The sequence below is a fragment of the Hippoglossus hippoglossus genome, chromosome 20 (genome assembly GCF_009819705.1).
Source record: "Hippoglossus hippoglossus isolate fHipHip1 chromosome 20, fHipHip1.pri, whole genome shotgun sequence".
NCBI lineage: Eukaryota > Metazoa > Chordata > Actinopteri > Pleuronectiformes > Pleuronectidae > Hippoglossus > Hippoglossus hippoglossus.
This window is the reverse complement of record NC_047170.1, coordinates 9324557-9347300: the sequence shown is the minus strand read 5'-3', so window position 1 is coordinate 9347300 and position 22744 is coordinate 9324557. Positions and strand designations below refer to the sequence as shown.

General features: G+C 40.7%; 1 protein-coding gene across 2 annotated transcripts in view; it reads left to right on the top strand.

Moving 5' to 3' along the window:
* The first annotated feature begins 375 nt into the window (after positions 1–375).
* tpk1 (thiamin pyrophosphokinase 1) overlaps positions 376–22744 on the top strand; it is a 71984-nt gene continuing 49615 nt past the window's right edge. For both annotated transcript variants that reach the window (XR_004612328.1, XM_034572451.1), the window contains exons 1-4: positions 376–639; positions 3005–3092; positions 7868–7942; positions 18067–18136. Coding sequence is in view for 1 of the 2 variants with exons in the window: in XM_034572451.1 (XP_034428342.1) it covers positions 3050–3092; positions 7868–7942; positions 18067–18136 (188 nt within the window). In the remaining variant the exon portion in view is untranslated. The remainder of the gene's footprint in view (positions 640–3004; positions 3093–7867; positions 7943–18066; positions 18137–22744) is intronic.

Below are 22744 nucleotides of genomic sequence, written 5' to 3'. Positions count from 1 at the left end.
ACAAGATTTTTTGTATTCCTCATATTGGCAGAATGTCAGATGTGGTGGATTTGATGGGAAACAGCAGACATCTGTTCGGTGTCTGTGTTTCGATGGGGCCCGACGACGATATTTACAGTGAGGAGTGAGAGCAGTGATTGGAATACCCACTCACGTATTAAGATCATTTCCTGTGAATGAGACATGGAGTGAAATTTAACTAGTCCTCAATTTGCTCGAAAGCCCTGGAGCCTCTTTAAAAAAAAACGGATGAGACGGAGTGAGAGCTGCTGCCATGTGCGAGAATAATGCCACTTCCACTTTGAGCCTCTAGGTGTCCCCATAACTAAATCCCCACCTCTCTCCTGCCCCTCTTCTGTGTGAGCTGTCGTCGACTGTTTACATCTGCACATGGCGAAAGTGGTTTCACTGTGTACATTTTTCCTGAAATATTTACAAAATCCAGCGATGACAGCTTTAAAGAGCTTTGAAGGGTGAAGTCGCTTGTTGGGGGTGAATCGGCGCGTTGGTGTGCGGGTTGTTTCGTGTCAGAATAATACGGGTTTTTTTTACCGGTGAACGACGTGAAGCGGTGCGGTCCATTCGCACACAGCGGCGTTGAAGGGTGGTCACAGCGGGGAGAAGCTGAATGAAGAGCCGGTGAGGATGACGCACAGTCCGGTCTCCGAGGGGCGGTGCTGTCTCGTGTGTGTCACGATGGGTTTCAGGTTAAATGAGCTTGAAAGTGTTTGAAATAGCAACGTTGTTTAAAGACTTAAAAAAAAACATCGCGGAGGCAAAGCGCCTCATCATCATTGATGATGCTTCTAACACACGTCAGATGCAAAAATGAAAAAAAAAAATTACAAAAGAAAACTATTGCGTAGAAGACACAGACGAAGATGTCAAGAGAGTTTGCGGTGATGAGACCCGACGACGTGTTGTCACGTGGTCTCCGCAGCGGAGTTACTATGTCGCTTCCGGTCCCTGTGTGCTGCACCCAGCTGCAGAGGATGTGATGCTGTTGTGAACGCGTGTGCGCAGAGAACCTCCTGCTGTGATGTGCATGTGTGAAAGGCAAAATGTGGGTTAACTCTGTATAGGTCATGTCTGAAAACGGTTTTAGACTGAAAGGCTCTTTCTGAAATCACTCACTCAATCACGAAACCCTACTTCACTATGTAGTGACTTCTATGGAGATTATTATATCGTGAGCTCAACAACCCACGAAAAACAAATGCTTTGGGACACTACCAGGCACATTTTGTCTGCGCTGGTAATTCTTCATTGTCGCAGGATTCTGATTTACAACAACAACATCATCGGCCGGTGGAAAATGTTCACTTGGACTCCCTGCTCAACTGTTTAGATTTTGGTGGTTAAAGGTCAAGGTCACATTGTTGGTCTCTTGAATGGGATATCTCAAGAACACTTTGAGGTCCATTACAAACTCACTGGCTCTTTTATTTGCACTATTTCTTTCATATATCACACATTCAAAAACTTCTGTTTTCCAAACCTCTGCTGCCTTCTGTTAATCTGATCAGCACCATGCTGTCCACAAAACCTTCCGAACCAAACTGCATTATGGTACATGTGTTGTAAGCAGCAACAATAGATTAATCAGCATATAGTCCACTATTCAAACATACAGTTTCAATTGTACAAATGATAGAGGCCCATTCATAAAATGTCATAATAATATATTTTACCAATCAAGGACATGTAGTGAAGTGGCTCTTCACCAGTTTAATGATTTACCAGATTTTAACTTGCAGCTGTGATGTGTGAACGTGAGGAGGAGGGGAGTAAGACTGTCAATCAATTATCGCTGACAGGAGGTGTAACCTGTTTTTTAAAAGTTCAACCAAAGTTAGTTTATAACTGACCAGTATCTACGTACCGACCTCTCTTTCTTGATCGTGGTCTGCTCTGCTCAGCTGCCTTGAAGACGAGCAAGGTGCTGTATGTTTGTTTAATTCTCAAGTTTTCAAAGTGGCAGAATGAGCCCATTGTGCATCATTCATTCGTTTAACTGGAAGTCGAGTAAAGAGTTAGATTTATTTAACACAATACCTATAGCCTCTTTCTGCATGAACAAGTTGTTTGCAGATCCTTCATATGTCATATAAGTTCTAAGAAATATGAACTTAATTTGCAACCCTCAATGTGTCCTTCATTTAGACATTTGTAGTTTGTCAAAAAGGTTTCACACGCTGTCACTTTCACCTTAGTTGACCATAAAACTGAATAAAACTCCAATTAATGCAGTGAATGATTATAATTTTGATCCCTGCGTACTAATAATTTATAGCGATTATTTTCGTTAATGAACATTCCAGTTAACGTCTTGATTAATGTAAGTGCATTTTTTTTATTATTTTGACCTCCATTATGATTTTAGAGGCCAATTTACAATGTCCATACAGTCAAAACCCCGAAAATATTAGATTTATGATGACATTTGACCAAAAAAAAAGAAGCTCTATACACTCCAGCTAAATCACTCAGACTATTAATCATTGATCATAAACAGTTGCAGATTAGTTTTCTGTTATCTGACGGATCAGTTAATTACATAATTGTTTAAGTGCTAATTGTTTTTGTAATAAATTCCGCTGCTTTAGGGTTTTGGAGCATGACAACTGTACGGATAAGCCTTTTTGTTCATATTATTATCATCATGAGAAATGTATTGTGTCAGTTAAAGCTGCAATCTATCATCTAGTCCAGTGTGAGCATTTGCTGCTTTTGTTTCCTGTCTGATATCATCGTAAACTAAAAAGACAACACAAGATGATTTGATGAAGGACTACGAGAAAACACGTTTTTCTCTTTTTTCCTCACATGCATTTTGTGGATCAAAACTTAGTGATATGAAGCTCTTGTGTTTCTTTTCAGTGTTTTGCATTCAGTCTTCTTGTTTTAGGGTAAATATTTTTCCTGGAATAAGAATAAAGGAACCAAATTGAAAAAATGATTTAAATAAAAAAAGAAGTAACATTGTGTTTCCTCTTGTTTTCAGTCGAGGGTTTGTCAGCTGATTGAAGACGAGCTGTGGATCCTTGCCATGGATAAAGAGTTGACACCTTTGGACTGCCTGCTGCCCTCTGGTATTGGCTTTCTGTCACTAGAATTGGTTCATGTTTTATCCATAAATCCATATTTGAGTCCAGATATTCTTTATGTAATTGGGAAGAAATATCACAGTTCAGATCCTGGACTGTGATTATGTGTTAAAAAGATTGTGATGTGATTTTTTTGGGGGGGGGGAAATCACTGACCCTCAGCTGTGTGTTTGCATGTAATCTGATTTGACTAAAAAAATCAGTCTGGTACATTTCTTCTTTGTGCACATATCTAGTTTCTGTTGGATGATTAATTTCCCCAGCGATGATCCAACATACTCAGTATCTGTTGATAGAAAAAACTAATAAGATGCTCCAGATGGTCAGCGCTGTCTGCCCTGCAGCCTTGAGGAGGAAGCTGGTTGCAGCTGGCTTTAGCCACCGCTCTCAAAGTATATGTGACCTCCATGGTGATGTGTGTATGAGTGTGGAAAGCTGATGTGAGCCTAAGGGCAGGTTTTACAGAGAGGAAAAGGTCAAGGGAATCGTATATATCAGTTTTGGCCCGTAAAGCAGACAGCGGGCGCATGTAGTTACCTCCGTCTCTTATGTCTGTCTTGGAACGCAGAAACACCTACATCATTTATTTCCATGAAATGTTTTAGAGGTTCCACAGCATTCACACAGAAAAGGCAGGTTCATAAACCTTTAATACAATAAGAATACTGTGAGCTGTTTAGAGACGTATCTGTGGCATTTACGTCCCAGAAGAATCTCCTCTTTTATGTGGTTTTATTTTTACAAAGAATTGTTATTTGGTTTTGCTGCTTTCTCTGAACCAGCCACTGTTTGAAGAGCTGAAGAATCCGATGTCAAGTTGTATTCTAGTTAAACACGAAAAATCTTGTCTTCTCGTTGTCTGTTTTTCCGACATTCATTGATGATTCACATGAAAAACACAACACCAGAGAGAAAATATTGGCCGTTGAATGCTTTGGTCTATGCCAAGAACTGATTTATGTTAGTGCTGTCAAAGTGATTTAAAGGCTCCATATTTTACACTTCCTCTGGTGTTTTATTTGACATTTTGATACCAATAGGAAGATATATATGGCTTTAAGAACCCGAAACGCATCTCAATATAGTTTTAAATCTCCTCTCTCATACTATTTTCTTGAGCTCTAGCAAGAACAGGCTGGTTCGGGTCTGTCGGGTTTGAGTGATGCGTAGTCAGGCTTACCACAGTTAACATCTTCCTGCTACTGTGCCCCGGTAAAACTCACCAGTAAATGCGATGGTAAATCTGTGCTAAAGTGAGCCGAACAGATGGTTCGAATTGGAACCAAAATGCTACGGCTGAATTCTGGTTTGAATCCCTGGATCTTCTAGGTGCGTTGGTGTGCACAGTGTTGCGAAAACCTGGTCCAATGCGGGAATAGCAATGTCCCTCATTTCAACTCACTCCCTCTGAGCTGCTGGACCCTTGGGGTAGACCGGTACAGTGCCAGTATGTTTCAGGGCCAGACACAGGAACGTGCATGGCAAGAGACTGGGAGACCAGCAGGGACTTCAGGGCAGTGGGTGATGGGACAGCTGGGACAGCAAGAGTGGAATAAGGAAACTGAAATATCAGGAGGAGGAAAAGGAGCAGTCTCCCTTTCCGTCACTACCAGACCTCGTGGAGATTTGACTGGGATTGATTGGGACTGCAGACATCTAATAGGGGCTGGGTGATGGTGTTTAAGGGAAATTATGACAGCAATGTGTTTTGCCTTGGCAGCAGCCATGGAGACAACGCAATGGAGCAGCTGTAGGGTTGTAGCTGAAGGAGGTGACCATATTTCACAAAAATACAGAAGTCAAGAAAACATGATTTAAAGCAGATATTTTGAATATTTGATTATTTATGATCTCATTTTCTACAGTAGGAGATGTTTAATTTGAGTGTGGAATTATCAAAAATGACGGTTACAAATTAAGGTGATGAAGCTAAATAATTCTAATCTTAATTAGTATTTAATCAAAATGTTTGATTTGACAAAAGCAAAGCCACCATTTGACAAAAAGAGAAGCCCTACGTTGATAAATACTTTGTTTATGACTCCTTCATTTTACGATTTATCAGTCGTTGTTTGCGCTGGCGTGAAGATTTATTGTTTGACATTTGCTCGGGGCGGCGTGTCAATCAAACAATGTGCTCATGATTCTCCATTGATCTGCTTTGACCCTCACTTGTGCTGACTTGAGGCTGCAGAGGGCCGGCTACCAATCACAGCTCACACTTCATTTTAAGGAACATGATGAACATAATGCCTGTGAGTATTACTGGAGGGACTCTATAGGCTTTTAGTACTACATTATTAACCATATATTTATGATAGTATATGTTGCATTGTAGTGCATTGCATTCTTCTTTTTTTGCTTCCCCCTTTCCTCTCCTGTCTCCATTGATTCTTGTGGAATGTTTTAAATCACTACAATAATCCCGTTAAACTACAAAGGCTACTGTAATCGCACTTCATGTACATATGCTGGTATAAATTCTGGCATGTGTGTGATTTGTGCAGAGTGGGAACACAGAACTGCTTGTTCAGCTGGAAAATCAATAACCCCAAAGGCCAACATCAGTCAAGAGGCACTCACTGCTGATATCAGCTGTTGTGAAGCATCCATTGAGACAAATGTTTGCTTAAATGTGTGAGCCAAGCGTTATCGGCTACACTGGTCACTGTTCAAATCCGAGATCTATTCTGAAGATTTCACAGGTCGTGTAAATAATCCCCAAATCACAAATCTGATATGTCGCCCTGATGATATAATTGTTTCCATTAATCTGCCACCTGCTATCAAGGAAGATCAGTATGAGATTCCCTGAATTGTCCATTTTTTAAAAATCTCTTTGCAATATGAAACACTTGTCCCCTGTTAGATCAGTTTAGAGTGCATTTCTGTGTCTTCTTTATTTTAATCCCTTGAAGGAACTGCTTATCTAGACTCTCAAAGGAGAATATAAAAACAGCCCCTGGATATATGCATTTTAAAACACCTAGTGTGCACAGTTGGCATTCACCACTCAATACAAATGTATATTTTTGGAATATATTATGTGTTAGTTTACCTATGTTCTTGGATTTTGCCTGTGTGTGTGTGTTTGTGATATTTATGCCATCTGGCACTTTATAAAAAAATCCCAAGGTGACATTTCTTTGAAGAGAGTGCACAAAAGGCTGCACTGTGTGTGTGTGTGTGTGTGTGTGTGTGTGTGTGTGTGTGTGTGTGTGTGTGTGTTTGTGTGTGTGTGTGTGTGTGTGAGTGTGCACTTTTACGACCAAGGGTTATCTGAAAAGTCACGGCTGGTTGAGTTTGTGTTTTGGTTCTCTGTACACCTCCAGCCAATTAAGAGACAAGACTGACAAATCTACTCCACCCGCCCCCCCTCCTACCCTTCCATGTGTTCTCCTTTCTTTACCTCCTCCTCTGTCTCCCCTTTATCCCCCCCTTCTTACCCTCTTCCTTTAACCACACCAGTCTGGGGTTGACTTTCGCTTGGAAATGACCTTCCAAGTGATGTGAATTTTTTAATAACATCAAGCCGCCGCCACAAAGTCACACACCCAAAGGACTTTTTTTTCCTCCAAACCTTTTTGGCAAAGCTAAAATTCTCTCTTTTACACTTGAGTTTTTCAGGACACAAGGTGATACACTTTTTGAAAAGAGAATTTCGAGAAACCAGAATTACATTCTGATTATTTCTCTTTCCCTGTTGCTTCTACCTGGCATGCCTTAATAGATGCCCTCTCGTGCTGCCTTGAAACTGGGACCCAGTTTGGATGAATTTACATAAATACAGTTTAGGAGAGAGGGAAGGGGCAATTGCAATCATGGAGTGTTTCTTAAGCTTGCATATGGCACTGCAACTTAAAAAATTGGATGAGAATCATTCATACAGCAGACATGAAAAGATAAATGAGCAGGCAATGTGATGGCGAAGTGTGAATGCGAAGGGGAAGAAAGGTTGTGCTTTGGTCTTTGGTCCATTTAAGGCTGTTTTTCGAGCAGCTCTGTGTTTCAATTTTGTCAATCAATGCAGAGTCTCCGGTAATTTAATTTTTCATCCCCTGCAAATAGAAAATTCACAGTCCTGAGGCATTAGTCAGGGGATCTGCATCAGCAGCAGAGCACAAAGAAAAGCTAAAAGCAAGATGGATGCGGGGGGTTACAGGAGGAAATAGATTTATGAAATGATAAATCGATGACGGGGACCGAGAGTTTTGGCACAGAGACGTGGAGGTGCGCTGAGAGGAAGGAGAGAAGCTACAGATGCTGTGTCACCGAGGGCGAAGTATCGAGCACCGATGAGATGACGGATTTCCCCTTTTTTATACAGTAAATATTAAAGGAAAAGGTCATGGTCAAGAAGAGTTCATGTACTTAACTACCGGTTATAGGTTATTTTCATCCTCTGATGTTCCAATGCGAACCACTTGCAGCCTCACTGGGTCTAGTGGAAAACGATTTGAACTCTGATGAAACCGAGACTCGTTTGAAATGTTTTCCGTTTGTAATCCTCTTTTCCCGCTCTCCATGTGGAGCATAATAATGCCCTTATTATCACGGCTTTGCATTAATTATGCTCCTTAATTAGCACATTCAGTGCCACAAACAGCGACCTACAATCTGGATTTAAAAGGTTTTTTCGCTATGAACATGTAAATAATCAGGTCTTTACAGTTTCTGCTGTCTGACTGTTACACTCCATCAACCGTCTAATTATTTATCATTCATGGGTTTGCTCTTTTTTTTCTTCTGCCCCTTTTCAGGCACGCTCAAGATCTGTCTGATCATTCTCAACCAGCCGCTGGATGTGAGCTACCTGCACATGCTGTGGAGTAAAGGTAGATGTCTGACACAGATCAAACGCACCCTCCTCATATCACTTACATCCCATCTGCACTGGTTTGCACCCAGAGTCTGATCCTGTGTTGTTTTGTGCTCTGTGTAGGCATCAATGTGCAAAATCTGAATTGCTGCCATGTCACTCCCCCCCCCACCCCCTACCTGCTGCCCACATTTCCTATGACATGTGTTTTAATGAAGTTATGGTTTATATAATTTTTTAGTAGAAAATAATTTTGCCTTCTTCAAGGGTGAGTTTTATTTATTTATTTAATGACTTCTGCAGCTGCGTGATCTGAAAAATGATTTTCATAGGTCATCAGCTTCCACAGCCCTAAACAATAAAGTTTGTTCTTATCATAGATATTTGGAGCAGTGTTCCAATTAAACAGTGGCTTTCGGGGAGCCCTATTTGGTCTCCGATATTCTGACTTCTAATCCATACTCTGTTCAAATATACCAAATAAAATCCCTTTTATTTCTAGCTTAATGATTTACCATTCAAATACCGGGGCCACTTCAACTCAAGCCCCTTTTTTCATGGACAATAAACCAACTAACACCTGCTAACATCTGGCTTTCGTCTGCAATGGGAATTGATGCGATCTGCATTCCCTCCCACGGTCAAATGACTGCAGTAGACACAGGTTTTAATTGTCTCTGGCTCCCATCGGCGGTGATGGAAACGAGATGTCTTGGTGAATTGGCTAATTCAGCCCGTAGGCAGAAAGCGAGGTGAGCGAGCACCTCGGATTTCTGTGGGTTTGTGATGTTGAACATGACGCAGCAGGAGAAAAACAGAAAGACAAACTCCTCTACTGGCAATGGGAATGGAGCCAGTTTTCTCTTTCAGTGGGTTTACATGCTTTTAAAAAACCCATGTATACCCAGTAGGTATCAGCGAAGAAGTGAGAAGTACAAGAGGTGACGTAAAGTTAAAACAATTATGATTTTAGGGCAGCGCCACCATGCATGGATGGCCACAGCAGGAATAGTTAGTCATAATTAGTGATGACATTGTTCAAAATTGGGATTTTAATGAGCGAAAAACCCACATTTACATATTTTTGGACTATTATTTTACATTCCAAGAACCTCATTGGACAGAAAAACAAAGTCGGACCCCCTAGCTCTCATTAACCATGATTTGTAGCATTTTAAAGTTTCTCGGTGACAAGGATGGCCATTCCTGCTCATCTCTTTTCGTGTAAACATTCACTAAAGATAACAGTTTGGTAAATGCTGTGAACACAGGCAGTGTCCAGTCCACTCAGCGAGGGAGGTCATTATAGACAAACCCAGTCCACCCAATAGCTCTGTTTTCAGAATGAGGGTGTCTTTTAAAAGCAAATCCATGGTTTCCATGTGCGCTAGTCTGCTGGGGTCCACTATGGTCCTTGTGACGCACATGTCATCATCCACCCATGTCTGCTAGGGAATGCACGGACCACTATGTGAACGTCCACGTGCAGCCAAAGGTTTGTAACATTCCTGACTGTGTCCACTGTGCATGCTCCAGCTGTTACCAATGGAATGAAATGTGGTATCAGGTACGCATGTGTGGAATGCCAGACAGGCACAGACCCTCATTTTAGTATGAATGGAACAAAAGTGTGTGACTGGATAAAGTACGCACTGGATAAAGTACGCAACACTCGACAGAACATGGATAGAACGGTCAACCCTTAACAAGTCTACCTTCACTACAGACTCCGATCTGCTGCCTACGTCTATGAGGCCTCTTGCAGTCCTTTAGTAACGGGGGGTAAGTGATAGTCTGGGACATGGACATATAGGAAGTACTGTACAGTCCTGGAGACCTGGATGCACAACTCTTATGTGTGTTTCTGTGTAAAAAGGCCAACATCATTTCATCAGCTATACATTACATTCATATTCAGATGTATGGTACATGTTGCACAATACCAGCTCTGTGGACGGCTCCACTTCAGCAGCTTCATGCCCGAGGGCGCTGATTATTGTTGAAGATGCCGGTCACAAGCTTGCTGGCAGTTTATGAAACTAGAAAGTCCCCAGGAAAGATTACAGCTGCTTCTTTTTTTTTTTCTTCTTTCTTTGCAGTCGTTAACTAGAGGATATAGAAATGGATTTGGTTTTCATCTGCTTCATGAATACGCCAAGGCCCTTAATCAGAGTAAAAGAGGAACAGAAATTCAGAAAAATACAGAAAAAAAACATTCACAAAAGGCTTATTGAGAAAAAAAACGAGGTGTCGCTTATGAGACGTGACGATGCATTGCAGCTCCCTGGCTGTGATGTATTAAACACCCAAAGCTGAGTTTGAAACTTTAAAGTAGACAATCTGTGTCCTACATTTGTTTTAGTTTTTTAGCTGTGTAAAATAATCAGCAAGAGTGCCTCACCAGACAAGAATAACTTGAAGCTATCTCAAGTGTTAAGCACAAATTCATATTATCAAGGACGGGGGTTAAAACAGTTGTCTTTAATCAGTCGTTCTCAACATATAACAGCAAAAAAATATGGAGTCACACAAATGTATGAAAAAAACTTCTCGGTAACTTCACAGAGGAACTTTGATGGCAAACTTGTGATTAAAATCACTTTAGGTTGAATTTTAATGAACACAGCTTTGATATCTTATCAAAACCCAAGAGGCACCTGAGCCATCTCCACTGCACAGCAGCCACTCAGTTAGATACATGCTGCTCTCTCGGGTCGTGCCTTTTCGCTAAAGAAAAAATATTTAATGACATTTGACAGAGCAATTTCCTCATCTGATTTTACACCAAAGGTGTGCCTTCTTTCCCAAGATAAAGATTCTGTGGGTACTCTATTAAGGGGGAAAATATAATTTAAAGAAAGAAAAACACCGACAACATGCATCAAAATGAATGTAATACCTGTTTAATGTAAAGAGAGTGTCTGGATTGATGCTACATCTCATCAGTCTCACTGTAGTTTTCTATAGATTCTCAACGATATTATAAAAAATCACATTGCTTGTTTTTTGCTGAAGAAAATTGCAGCTGTAATTTGATTCGAAATGCATTGGAACACCCACTTCTATTTTTAGTGCGAGCAATAAACAATATCTAAATTGAGGACAGTTTTTCAATGTTCTGTTTAAATTGTCTGTTCACCACTGTCCTGCATCATATTAGGCTCGAAATAGATTATTTTTACCCTTGGTTGATTGTGGCTCACCCTCGACAAAGTCTGCAGATTGATAATTTTGGTCAGCTCTCCAAAGTGGGTTAGGGATTACATTTTACATAAATTAATTATGGGGCTTTTGCATGTCCTTTTGTTGATTGTTGAATTTTTTGTTATCACATTCAATATTCACCAGTAGAACAGGAACATTAACTAACAAACCAGCTGCGTGATTCGGCAATATCAGATGCACTCTGTCAGAGGGCTGATTTGGTCGTTTGCCCACATTTAGACAAGGCGACTTCTGAAAAAGTTTCAGAGAGATTCTGGGCAGTTTCTGAAACGCCACGAGCAAGTCGCTCTGGTGAGGATGTCAGAAATGTGAAAGCTCAGATCAGTTTGGCTCTCGGCAGCAGTGCACATTGCACTTGGAAGAACTTTTTTGACAGGATGATGATTGGGGCGTGAATGACAGATCTCAACTCTCCCACAGTTTGATGTTAAACACGCTCCTAGCATGTTTTTTCACCCCTCACTTGATTCGCCATGTAATTTTGATGTTGTTTATTGGATAAACAGATGTCGGCGCGCGTGTCTGAGTAGCGTGTCGCTCTCCGGATGGTTGTTCGCCTGGAGGCCTCCTAGCCAGGTCTCCACCCTGACAGACACAGACATCCGCACACAAACATGCGCACGGTACTCTCAGGTCCTCTGATGTGGTGCCCCTGGGCCCCCTCATCATCTGTGGGAGAAGTGGAGCAGCAGGGAGGCAGAGGAGCAATGTGGGCTGGAAGAGCGCAACGCTGATCAAAGTCAAGCTCATTCACAGGTGCCAAGTGCAGTGTTGTGAAGTGGGATCAAGCTGCTTATCTCACTCGCGCATCCGCTCACTCATCAAGTCCATCAGTCCCCCACTTCCACACCTAGTCAGTCACTTGTTCACTCAATCGGTTACTCGTTTATTAGCTTGCAGATCCTTCACTTACTCCCAGTGAAAAGACACAAACAAGCAGTTCAATAAAGCAATCAGCGGAGGCGACTCTCTACAAGACAACAACGGGGAAAAAAACAGGCCCGTGTTTACTACAAGTGCCTCATTTCATCATTTGTTGATGCGGAGCAGCTTGCCGAAGTTGAAGTTTGTGAACATCACCCTCGTCAGTCGAGTATCAGCTTTGCAATCAAGGCTGGTTGGATAAACACACAACACGCACACGCACACACACCCACACACTTGCTATACTAAATTTAAGCACACATTTCAGAGCTAATAGCCGTATCGAGTGTTTGAAGACAGAAGTTTTCGGAGAACGGGGGGATAGAAATCTGAAAAGAGCTAAAAGGCAAATTGGATCGAGACCGTCAATGGAGGAGAAAAGAGTGAAATTGTGCAAAATTGTGCCGCCTAGAATAACAAAGAGAAGGATGGAGCGGAAGAGTAAAGAGTAAGAGGGGCCTAGAGAGAAATAAAATGTTTGTGCAGGAAATCAATCAAATTCAAGGCAAGGTGTAGAGAGCAGGAGGAATCTGGAGACAGGCTGACGGAGTGTGGGGGGGGGGTGGACTGATAGATGGCGGAGTGGCGTCACGGCATCTTAATGGGGATAATAATCTTTTCACAGCTCTTCATGACCGTTTGCCCTCTCCTGCACTGCACCAAAGCCCTAACCTGACAGGTATTAATACTCATTGCTAACCTCATCAATACTGGCATTCAGTAGAATACCCCGCACAGCAGCGTTTGTGTGTGTGTGTGTGTGTGTGTGTGTGTGTGTGTGTGTGTGTGTGTGTGTGTGTGTGTGTGTGTGTGTGTGTGTGTGTGTGTGTGTGTGTGTGTGTGTGTGTGTGTGTGTGTGTGTGTTTGTGTGTTTGTGCATGAACGTCTCCATGCACCTTTTCTCCATCATATTCAGCAGTGACACAGATGATAAAAAAAATAGCGAAAGCTCTGAAATGACATGTTTCATTTCAGAGCCCTGCAGGGAGGGATTATGATAGCTAGTTGATTTACAAGGTCGTCTCCTCTGACACTTTCTGCTGGCCCCGCTCGGCTCGCATCAGATCATCGTCGCCATTCACACAGCCGTGTCTCCGTATGTGCAGTCCCTGTCGAGTTCGTCAAACTGAAATGCTCCGAGGTGAGCGAGCAGATGAAGGAGTCGGTTAAGCCGTCGCATCGCAATCGTGGCGCACTTCAAATAGCCGACATCTCATTGTTTTCAGGAGGAGAATGACAGTAATTGTGTCTTCGCTGTGTGTGAATGGAGAGCAGATGCAGAGATCATGTTTCCTCAAGTTAGGTTTACTCACTTTTGCTCTTTACAGTGATGCAGATGAACGGGACGTTGGGAAATCTAGAAAGATGGAGACTGAAGATAAACTTTTGAAAAAGCCTCAGCTATGGGAATTTTGAGGGGTGTAAATGTCAAGAAGAGCAGCCTTGAAATAAAAGGAGAATCACAGTCTTTACTATTTGACATGCAGACGGGAAGACTATTAAAGCGAGCCAATCGATAACCCTAACACAAGGGGGGGGGGAGGAAAGAGCTTGACAGGGATTTAAAAAGCAGGGTCATCAAATACAAAACAAAGTACTGATTCATATAAAACAGGATACAGGGATTGCACATTAGTTTGGTAAACTATGGGTAAACAAATTGACAAAACTAATATCAGCACATGTCCAGCTGTTTTGTCTTTCCCCAACATTGCAACACCTTAGTCTGATTGTCGTAAGGACCATCTGTGGACCAATGTACTCCATGTGGGTCCCCCTTTATTCTGTGTTGTGCCTCTGCATGATTTCCACGCCTGCTGCGAGGCCATACTGCTAACCACTGGCCCACGTAGATCTTGTGTATAATTAAAAATGTATGATAATCTAGAAAATGCATGCACCATGTTGGTTTGACCTCAAGAATGCACACAAGAAGTGCATGTTGATGAGAAACACTGAAAATAAAATGTATTTTTGTCACCAAAATTGCACTTAAGCAAAAATCATTGTAGTTGTTTCTATGTAATATCTGCCTCATTAATGAACTGCATCGCCTTTGTTGTGGGATTTAGCAGCAATATTTTAAATCTAACATTAGCATAGAGCTTTTTTATTTCAGCCAAGGTAGGAGGCTCCAGTATAAACTGCTGCAGAAAACCATGACATAATTTAACAGGAGAATTAAAGTGCAAAAGAAAAGCAATATTGAAAGTCATCACTGGTTTCCATACAGCACTGGAAGGGTCCTAATGCTTATAAAACAAGCATTGGCAAGGACAAACCTCACATGGAAAGGTTTTGTGTCACACTGCGTGTAATCGCATCCGATTTCCTGGAGCTGTGTGTGTGTGTGTGTGTGTGTGTGTGTGTGTGTGTGTGTGTGTGTGTGTGTGTGTGTGTGTGTGTGTGTGTGTGTGTGGATGGTCGACCATGCAAACAGAGAAAATGGAGAGAAGTAACTGATCTAAAAGTATGAAAATTATTCAGTGTTTGTGTGAGTGTGTGTGTGTGTGTGTGTGTCTCTGTCTCTCATACACAAATAATGACTGATGCCTTTACAGTTGTCTCTAAGCTTAAATGAGAGTTTCTCTGTTTTCCCAGAAGTTGTTATTCGAAGACTTTCACAGCCTTTGCACTCTGTCAGAGATAATGAGTCATTTACATTCCAATCATTTTTTGATGCCAAAGCATAAACAGCAGGTGGTACGGGTGGTGGATAAAAGCAGTACCTTGAATGTAAGTGTATTATTTACATCAATGCAAATGCTTCTGCATCCTCTCACCTTTTGAGCACTGAAGCCAAGGATAGTTCGATTTAGAACGATTCCTCTCTCTGTGTAAGAATCGTCATCTCTCTCCATCAAGTCTAATATGGTGAATGTGTGAATCTGTGACTAGTGAATGTGAAGTGTAGGTGTGACTCTGCAGATTATTACATTCAACACATATGCTAATGGCTTAAGAGTTGTGTGATGTGTCGTAAACAACTCGACCCATAGTTGATTTTTAAAGGCCAAATAATAATGATGGTTTAAAGCAGGAAAAAGTCAATAGCCCTTTAATTTGCTCGGGTAATTAGAGCTATTAACTGTTTATTTATTTATTTAACTTTTATGTATTCAATATCTATTAATATCGACACAAACTAAATGAGTTTGCACTTCAGTACGAGAGAGAATTACTCAGCCGTTGCTTTAGATTAAAATATCTTGGATAAAGTTTAGTTTTGTAAAGTTAGAAACAAATATTTTCATCACAGAAGCTTTCTATTTATTATTTCCTGTAATGTATTGAATGAGTGAGAGCATTCATGCATAGTGTGCTTTACTCCTGCTGCACACCAGCTGGCTTTTGCTGACACCATTTTTAATTAACTACAGTTGTTGTTGAATGAAATCATTTGTAAGAGAATATCAGAATAATACCAATAAGTGTTTTGAGGTAACAGAACATCCCCAAGTGGATTTGATGGTTGATGATATAATTGGAATATGTTATATTTACAATGGGTGATGCAGGATTTCTTCATCACAATGCATTTTTAATGCCACGGTTAGGAACCATTACTGACACAGAGTTCTGCATAGTGTGATTCCATTAGATGAATGGAGGGAACAGCATTGTTAAGTAAAAGTAACAGATGAATAGTGTCCTTTCTGTACTGTATCATGTGTATTGGAGGGGGAGAAATGAATAAAGTCTGATATGACCTGATACAGTCGACAAAAACATAAACTTAAAGTCAAAAGCAAAATGTTTTTTGTCAATCAGGGTGGAGTTTGGTCGCCACAATTAAACCTTATTCATGTTTTTTTCACTGATAATCAAACAAATGGTAATATCTATGCAGGCAACCAAACCAACGACATGCACGGAAGCACGTGCACTCTCGAACGGTGGTCTTTGGAAACTGACGCGTGGATGAAAGCCTTCGAGAACGAGCATCAAAAACAAAACAGGCGTACAAGTGTTACCCGTCTCTTTGGTGCAAGCTTCAGTTAGTTTTAAACTCGGTTCAAGTAGAAAAACCAGAGCTGACTCTTTGAAGTTTTCCCCGTGTGCTCCACAACAGCCCCAAACAGAAAAGGGCTCTTTAAAAAATAGGCTGCTCAATTTGAATAGAATGGAGGCCACGAAAGAGCATACATTTGCAAATAGTTTGCATCTAATTTTCCGAGAACTTGAATGCCATTTTAAGAATGGCAAATCACCGCCTCATTTGTCTGTCTTTAAAGGCACAAAAGATAAGTGCTCTTTCGTTGCCTTTGCCTCTAAACTGTCAATCCTTTTTTAACCGTAATGCTTCACCTGTCTGCGTGATTTGTTTTGTTTCCCATGGCAGAGAGGTATTCTCCTTCTAATAAATTTTGTCCTTGTTCAAACTCTTTCCATTTGTGCAGGGACTGATTGAAGAAAAATAAATAAATGCTGATGTTCATGTCCAATCCGGGGCTGTGTTTAAATGACTCACCGTTATGTTTTTCCTTCTTCTATAAACCCGTTTCTGTGTTTCCCTCTGTGCTCTGTCAAGTTGGGAACACACAGCTCATGCTAATGCAGCCCAATACAACAGGTTTCATTGTTCAGCTTTTGTTGAAACTTTGTTACAGAGTTGCTGATTCATTTGTATGATAATTTGGGAAGTTTTAATTTGTTGTGCACTCGAATTGTGTTGTGTTTATAGGTGTTTCTATTATTTCGTCCGCTCTATTCAAATCAATGAGGATGGGCAAATTTACAGAAGAAAATCTGTATACAATGCTTTACTGATCAACAGCACCACAAACTAAAGCTTTTGGAATGATTGTGATATTTAATTTATTAGCGCACAGTCATATGGTTAGTCCCAACCAAAATGACAGGTGTGAAACGGGCCTCTGACCACAGCCTGGAACCATGTACCAAAATTCAGTCCGATCAAAAGAGGAGGTCTTGGTTTGGATCAAACTGAACCCTGGTTCGGTTTATTTGCTGTGTGACAACACAGACGTCCGGACCAATTGCAGGAAGTTGAGACAGAATTAAACAATAGAAGAGGTTAAATAAGATAAAACCGTTGCCCAGGCTCTTGTTTGCAGTCTTTGCCCATCACCGAAGACGATATAACGTTTGAATGAGAAGGTCGTTCATGTGACTCATTCAAACTAATGTTGACTACTGCACCTGAAAGAATATTACTGCAAATTGAATCAGTTCCTTATTTCCTCCATTCAAACAGAAAGACAACACGCTGACGATAGACGCAGGCCCGTCAACAAACCAATCAATGTCAACTATTGGGAGACACAACCCAAGTATTTCATACAAAAGTCTCAAGTGCGCTCCCTGAATAGCGATGTGAAACCAAAAGCGGATCAAATGTAAACAATGTAACAAAGACACAAACCTTGGTACAGACTTTCAGTTGTGAAAACACCTGAAGTCAGTGCACTCATATGTGTCCTTCCCTGTGTCCTCACCAGAACTCTGGACACAAAAAAGGAAACCTGTCCATTGAATTAAGAGAATTTAGAGAGCACACAGCGTCTTTATCAGAAATAGCACTGGAAAGATGTAACTTGTGTGATACGGCTCCAAGGACACCACGTCTAACTGTACGAAGCTCTAAGAATCATTTCTTTGTAAATCCTTCTAACTGCACACGTGAATTGCAGGTCACACTTCTTAATTCATTTGTTAACAAAGTATGGTGCGTCCTATCCAAGCGTGGAGAAAATTGCACCTTCATGCCACCAGGCAGACGATGATGCACAAAGTAAAGAGCACACCTTTTCCCCAAACTCACCTCTGCAGCAGTGAAAACCAGTACGTTGTTCACGCTTCACATTGTTTAAACCAGACTGAACTGGATCACACACAGGACAGTAACTTGTAAAAAAAAAAGAGTAGAAATGTCTCCTCTCAATGAAAGGAGGTGTTGTACTCGTTTAAAACTAATTGCTTTCATTTACACAGACCAAAGTGTCACTCTGTCGCTCTGTCTCTCTCCAGCTCTCTTGAGGGCCTGTGCTGATGGAGCTGCCAATCACCTTTATAACATCACTGCTGGAGAACGTGGCAGGTGAGTCTGTCTTGTGTTCGCATTTGCATTCGTTAATTTGTGTTGTCACTTACGTGTCGTTCTCCGGGAAAAGAGACGATCAAATTCAGAAAAAACGCTTTGGATTTGACCAAAATAAGTGACTGCATCATATGTGAAGCTCTGTGTCTCTCTGGTGGCAGTGTGTGTGAACGTTTTTTTCCGTGCACCCTCCATTGTGTGTTATTGTGTATTACCATTGTGTGTGTGTCTCTAACAAAGTACTATGTGTGTGGCTAATGGAGGACTGCTGTCTGGAGACAGATGGATCTGGGGTTCACTGGTTCCCTGAGGTGTTGAGGCTTTCACATTAACACCAAAGTGTGAGCATGAGTGTGTTTTCTGCCGAGGTCTGAATGTGATGTGTGTGTGTCTGTGTGTGTGTGTGTGTGTGTGTGTGTGTGTGTGTGTGTGTGTGTGTGTGTGTGTGTGTGTGTGTGTGTGTGTGTGTGTGTTTTTGTATTCGTCTATGTGCATGATCTTTCAATTCTATCAGTGTAACAACAATTTGAAGTTGTAGACATGTGAGGCGTGGAGATTTTTGCTAAGTGCCATTCACACTTTTTCACAGGGACAACGTATTCTACTCCTAAATGTTAAGGTTTAAAGATGAAATCCTTGAAATTGTGTATTGCCACACACTTTAAAAGATTAGTCAGTGCTTTGACTGCAAACCAATAACAATGTTGTAAAACAACTTTATACAAAAAGCACTAGATGATATTGTAACACAAAACCTTTTGAAAGTGAAAACAGTTAAATGCTTTGCTGCACGATGAAGGTAATTTTAACAAGAAAAACACTGCTGAGAAAAAGGTTTTTTCCCGAACCACAGGAGTAAATAAAAAATGATAATAACGATAACAAAATAAAAACTGTTTCGTGGAGTTTGGAGGTTGAACAATCTAAGACAATTGTAACAAGAGAAGGTAGAATAATTAAAATTGGATATATGGTAAAAAAAACGTCAATGATTCCTAAGATGCTGTTCTCAAAAAGATAAATCACTACAAATAAAAATAATTAAGAACATAACCATACATTTATGTAAAATGTAAACATATTTTCTGCATTTTTTACTCTGTGAAATAAAAGGTTTTATATTGACATACATCGGCAAACATAAACACAATATTGATATGTCTGTGAAAGGCTCAAAATGAGTCAGGCTTTAGAATTGACCACAGTAAATGGTTCACCAACAACTATTGTTTTCTTACAGTAATGTTAGTCAGCTATGCTTGTTGATACAGGCTTCACAGCAAAAGTTAGAACTAGGATCAAGTTAGGAATCTGCAAGTAGTGAGAGTTACAGTAGCTTTTTTAAGATGAGGCAGTGTATGGTCCTCCCTACTTTGGTGAGACAAACAGGTTTTCTGAGTCGGTGTTGTTTTTTTTTGTTGTATTTTGCAGCAGGTCATGCATCTCCGTCATCTCCGTGAGTTTGAGCATGTTATCCCTGCCCACAGAGGCATCGCTCATATTTCTGTCTGCGTGACACAGCAGATTCATCTTCTGACCTTTCAGTTCGAGCTCTGTCAGCAGCCTGCACAGTGGAGCTGACAGCCAGACCTCCCTTTTAGCCCCACCCAACCGCATCTGTCCCAGAAAATTATACATTGTACAGGGAGGATGGGTAATGGAGGAAAAAGACGCAGAGGGGGGGTAAAAATCATCATGTGGGGATGTGTAAATTAATCACCAGCAAGTTAAGATGTATTTAACCTAACATTACCATAACTAATGGACTACAAAGAGGGAGAAGACGGGTGATCGTGAGAGGGAGATACAAGCGATCAATCACAGCCACGCTTTATGAAATTTTAACAGTACTGGCGCCAAGACAGCAGCAGCAACAATCCCATGTGATCAAATAGAGTATGAGAGAAATGTACAGGAAGAAAAAAAAACAAGAGACAAGATAATTAAAAAAGATTGATAAATACCAAGATGTAAGAGATGAGCTGAGCTGAGTCTGTATGTTCTGTAGTAGCTGGTATCTGTGTATTTGTGTGGGTGTACATCTTAGGGCAGGGGTTGGGAAGCTCCAGGCCAAATACAGCCCATGAGACAATCTCCCCGAAAAGAATTAATCAATACAAAAATAATGTCATGATTATCACGAAAATAACATAATAACATAATAAGATAGTACACTAACTTGTCCTTTGGGCTGTATGCCTGTAAGGTCAAAGTCTGGGTGAACCAAACTGGGATTACTGTTGGGATTGATGAGAGGGAGGAGCCAAATTACGTTTTTTTGCAAGCCATGCATGGTACCAACAAAGGTGAGGATTTCTTTGCACAAGTAGTTTTGGCCAAAACGAGCCGTGAGTAGCATCAGCACTACCCTCTGACATCAGATGACCCACCAAAGAGAAGCAGTTGCAACCATTGCATGAGGAATGATTAACTGGGAGGTCAGTGAAGTCTGTGTTTAATAATTTAGTATGGCCTGAAAAGGATGTTATACACATCGGAACGTGGACTTAAAGCTATCAGGGAAACAGCTTTTCCACCCCAGATCACAGAGTTTCAAATTCAAATTCAAAATATCAAAACTGGGATATTTTGTTTTTGTTGAATTCACGCAGTGCAGAGACTGCTCTGCTTTTAAACTGCAGATTACACATCAACAGACTCTTGAAAGGATCAGTACCCCCCCAAACTCTTGCAAGCAATGCTGACAAATTGCGCGGCCTCACTGCAGGGGAACATGTCGGCTTTTAAGATCCAGTTTGAAAAAGGGAAGCCAGCAAAAGTGCCCCACAGTCTTTGCGCTGTCATCACTTTGACCACATCCGCTGCAGCCGTGCTGGTGAAAATTTGAATTATGTCTGATTTTATTGAGAAAATCAAGGCGATTCAGTTGCCTGGAGGGAAACTCAGTCTGACGTGGTGCTTTGGAAATATGGAAATGAGTTATAATACAGTTTTTTAAGGTTTCTTTGATATATGGATGTCAAATTACGATGTCAAATCTTTTTTTGTTTTGAAGTGATGGCCATCATCAACAAGCTCACGTCTGTGTGTATTTGTCCACATGTTTGCCTTGACTGTTTTCTCCAGTAAATAATGAGGGTAAAGTGTTTGGTCAACCTCCACAGTCCCCTGCTCGACTACAGGAAGAGAGTGGGTGGACAGCCTCCCACAGCTAAAAGAAAGGTGCCACATATTTTTCTGTCAAAACAGTCGAGATGGTAGTAATTAGGGATGAAGAGAGGAGGGGATGTGTCAGGCTAAGACTTTCTGCATCACATGATGAGTCAATGAAGTTTTAGGGTGTGAGACGACTGTACATATATCAGGAATTCACAGAGGGAATTTATTACATCTGGTAAAAACACTGACTTAGAATACAAAATGAGCCAATTAGGATTTGGTGGTAAAGTCAAAGGTCAATGTCGGTGTTCCCTTGTGAACACAACATCTCAAGGGTGCCTCAAGGGAATTTCTTCATAATCGGCACTAACATTTAACTCAAGGATGAACTGATTAGAAACGCACAACCAGAATATGACAAAAGTTCACACAAATGTCTAATATGATAAAACAATGGGATTACACGCTATATCCAAAAGGTAAAAAGTCAACTAGGCTGTGACATTATGCTTTTCTAAAAAAAAACACCTTTCAATTCAATTTAATGGAATTTTTATATGTATAGCTCCAAATCTTAAAATACATTATCTTGAGACACTTACACTTCCCACAAAGAGCAAGCACATTTCTGGCCATAATTCAGAAACAGAGATTGTGACCATATTTCTCAGCTTGACTGGTTGGGTTTGGAATAAAGGCATCGATTCTGGTTTGATGTTAGTGTTCAAGCAGTTGCCCAGTTCTTATAAATCTCAGTCACTTACTCAAGCACTACTTTTATTTTCTTGAGAGAAATTGCTCAAAGTCCAACAATTGTGCCTTTATAAGTAGTGTGCTCTTCTTCTCATGCTTTTCTATTACCACCAGACAGGAAACAATATTCATCATTGACATGCATCCATATTCTGTATGTGCAGATACTGCACATTTAATTCAATTCCTCTAGTTTGAAATGGGAAATTTGGTACAGTCAGCCAGTAGCTACTCAGATGAAGGCAGATTTTCAGGAAGCAATAACCAAATACCAAATCCCAGTGTGGGCTGTGAGCTCAGGTTAATGTGCATTTCTCAAAGATTATGATTAATTTAATAACTACATGCACTGAAATAATGTTTTATTCAGCTGTTGATAAAGTCAACATCAGTAATTCATGCTGCTTTTCATTTGCTGTGAGTCAAATGTATTATACTTATTACTGTTTTACTCAGATATTCCTGATATATGACAATATAACATAATTTCTTCCTTTTTCTTACTGCGGTTCACTGTTCTATCTGCTTGAAATTGGAAAAGCTTTCCTAAACTATATTGCAGCTTGTGTTATATGAATGTTTATCAGGAAACAATTTAAATATATCAAGAGACACATGTTAACAGTCATTCTTATTATTTACTGTACTTTTACCCAAATCTCTTTTATGTGGGCCCCTTTAGATATCTCACACCCTGTGGCTCCCATGTGTATCAGACCCAGTACCATTCTCTTT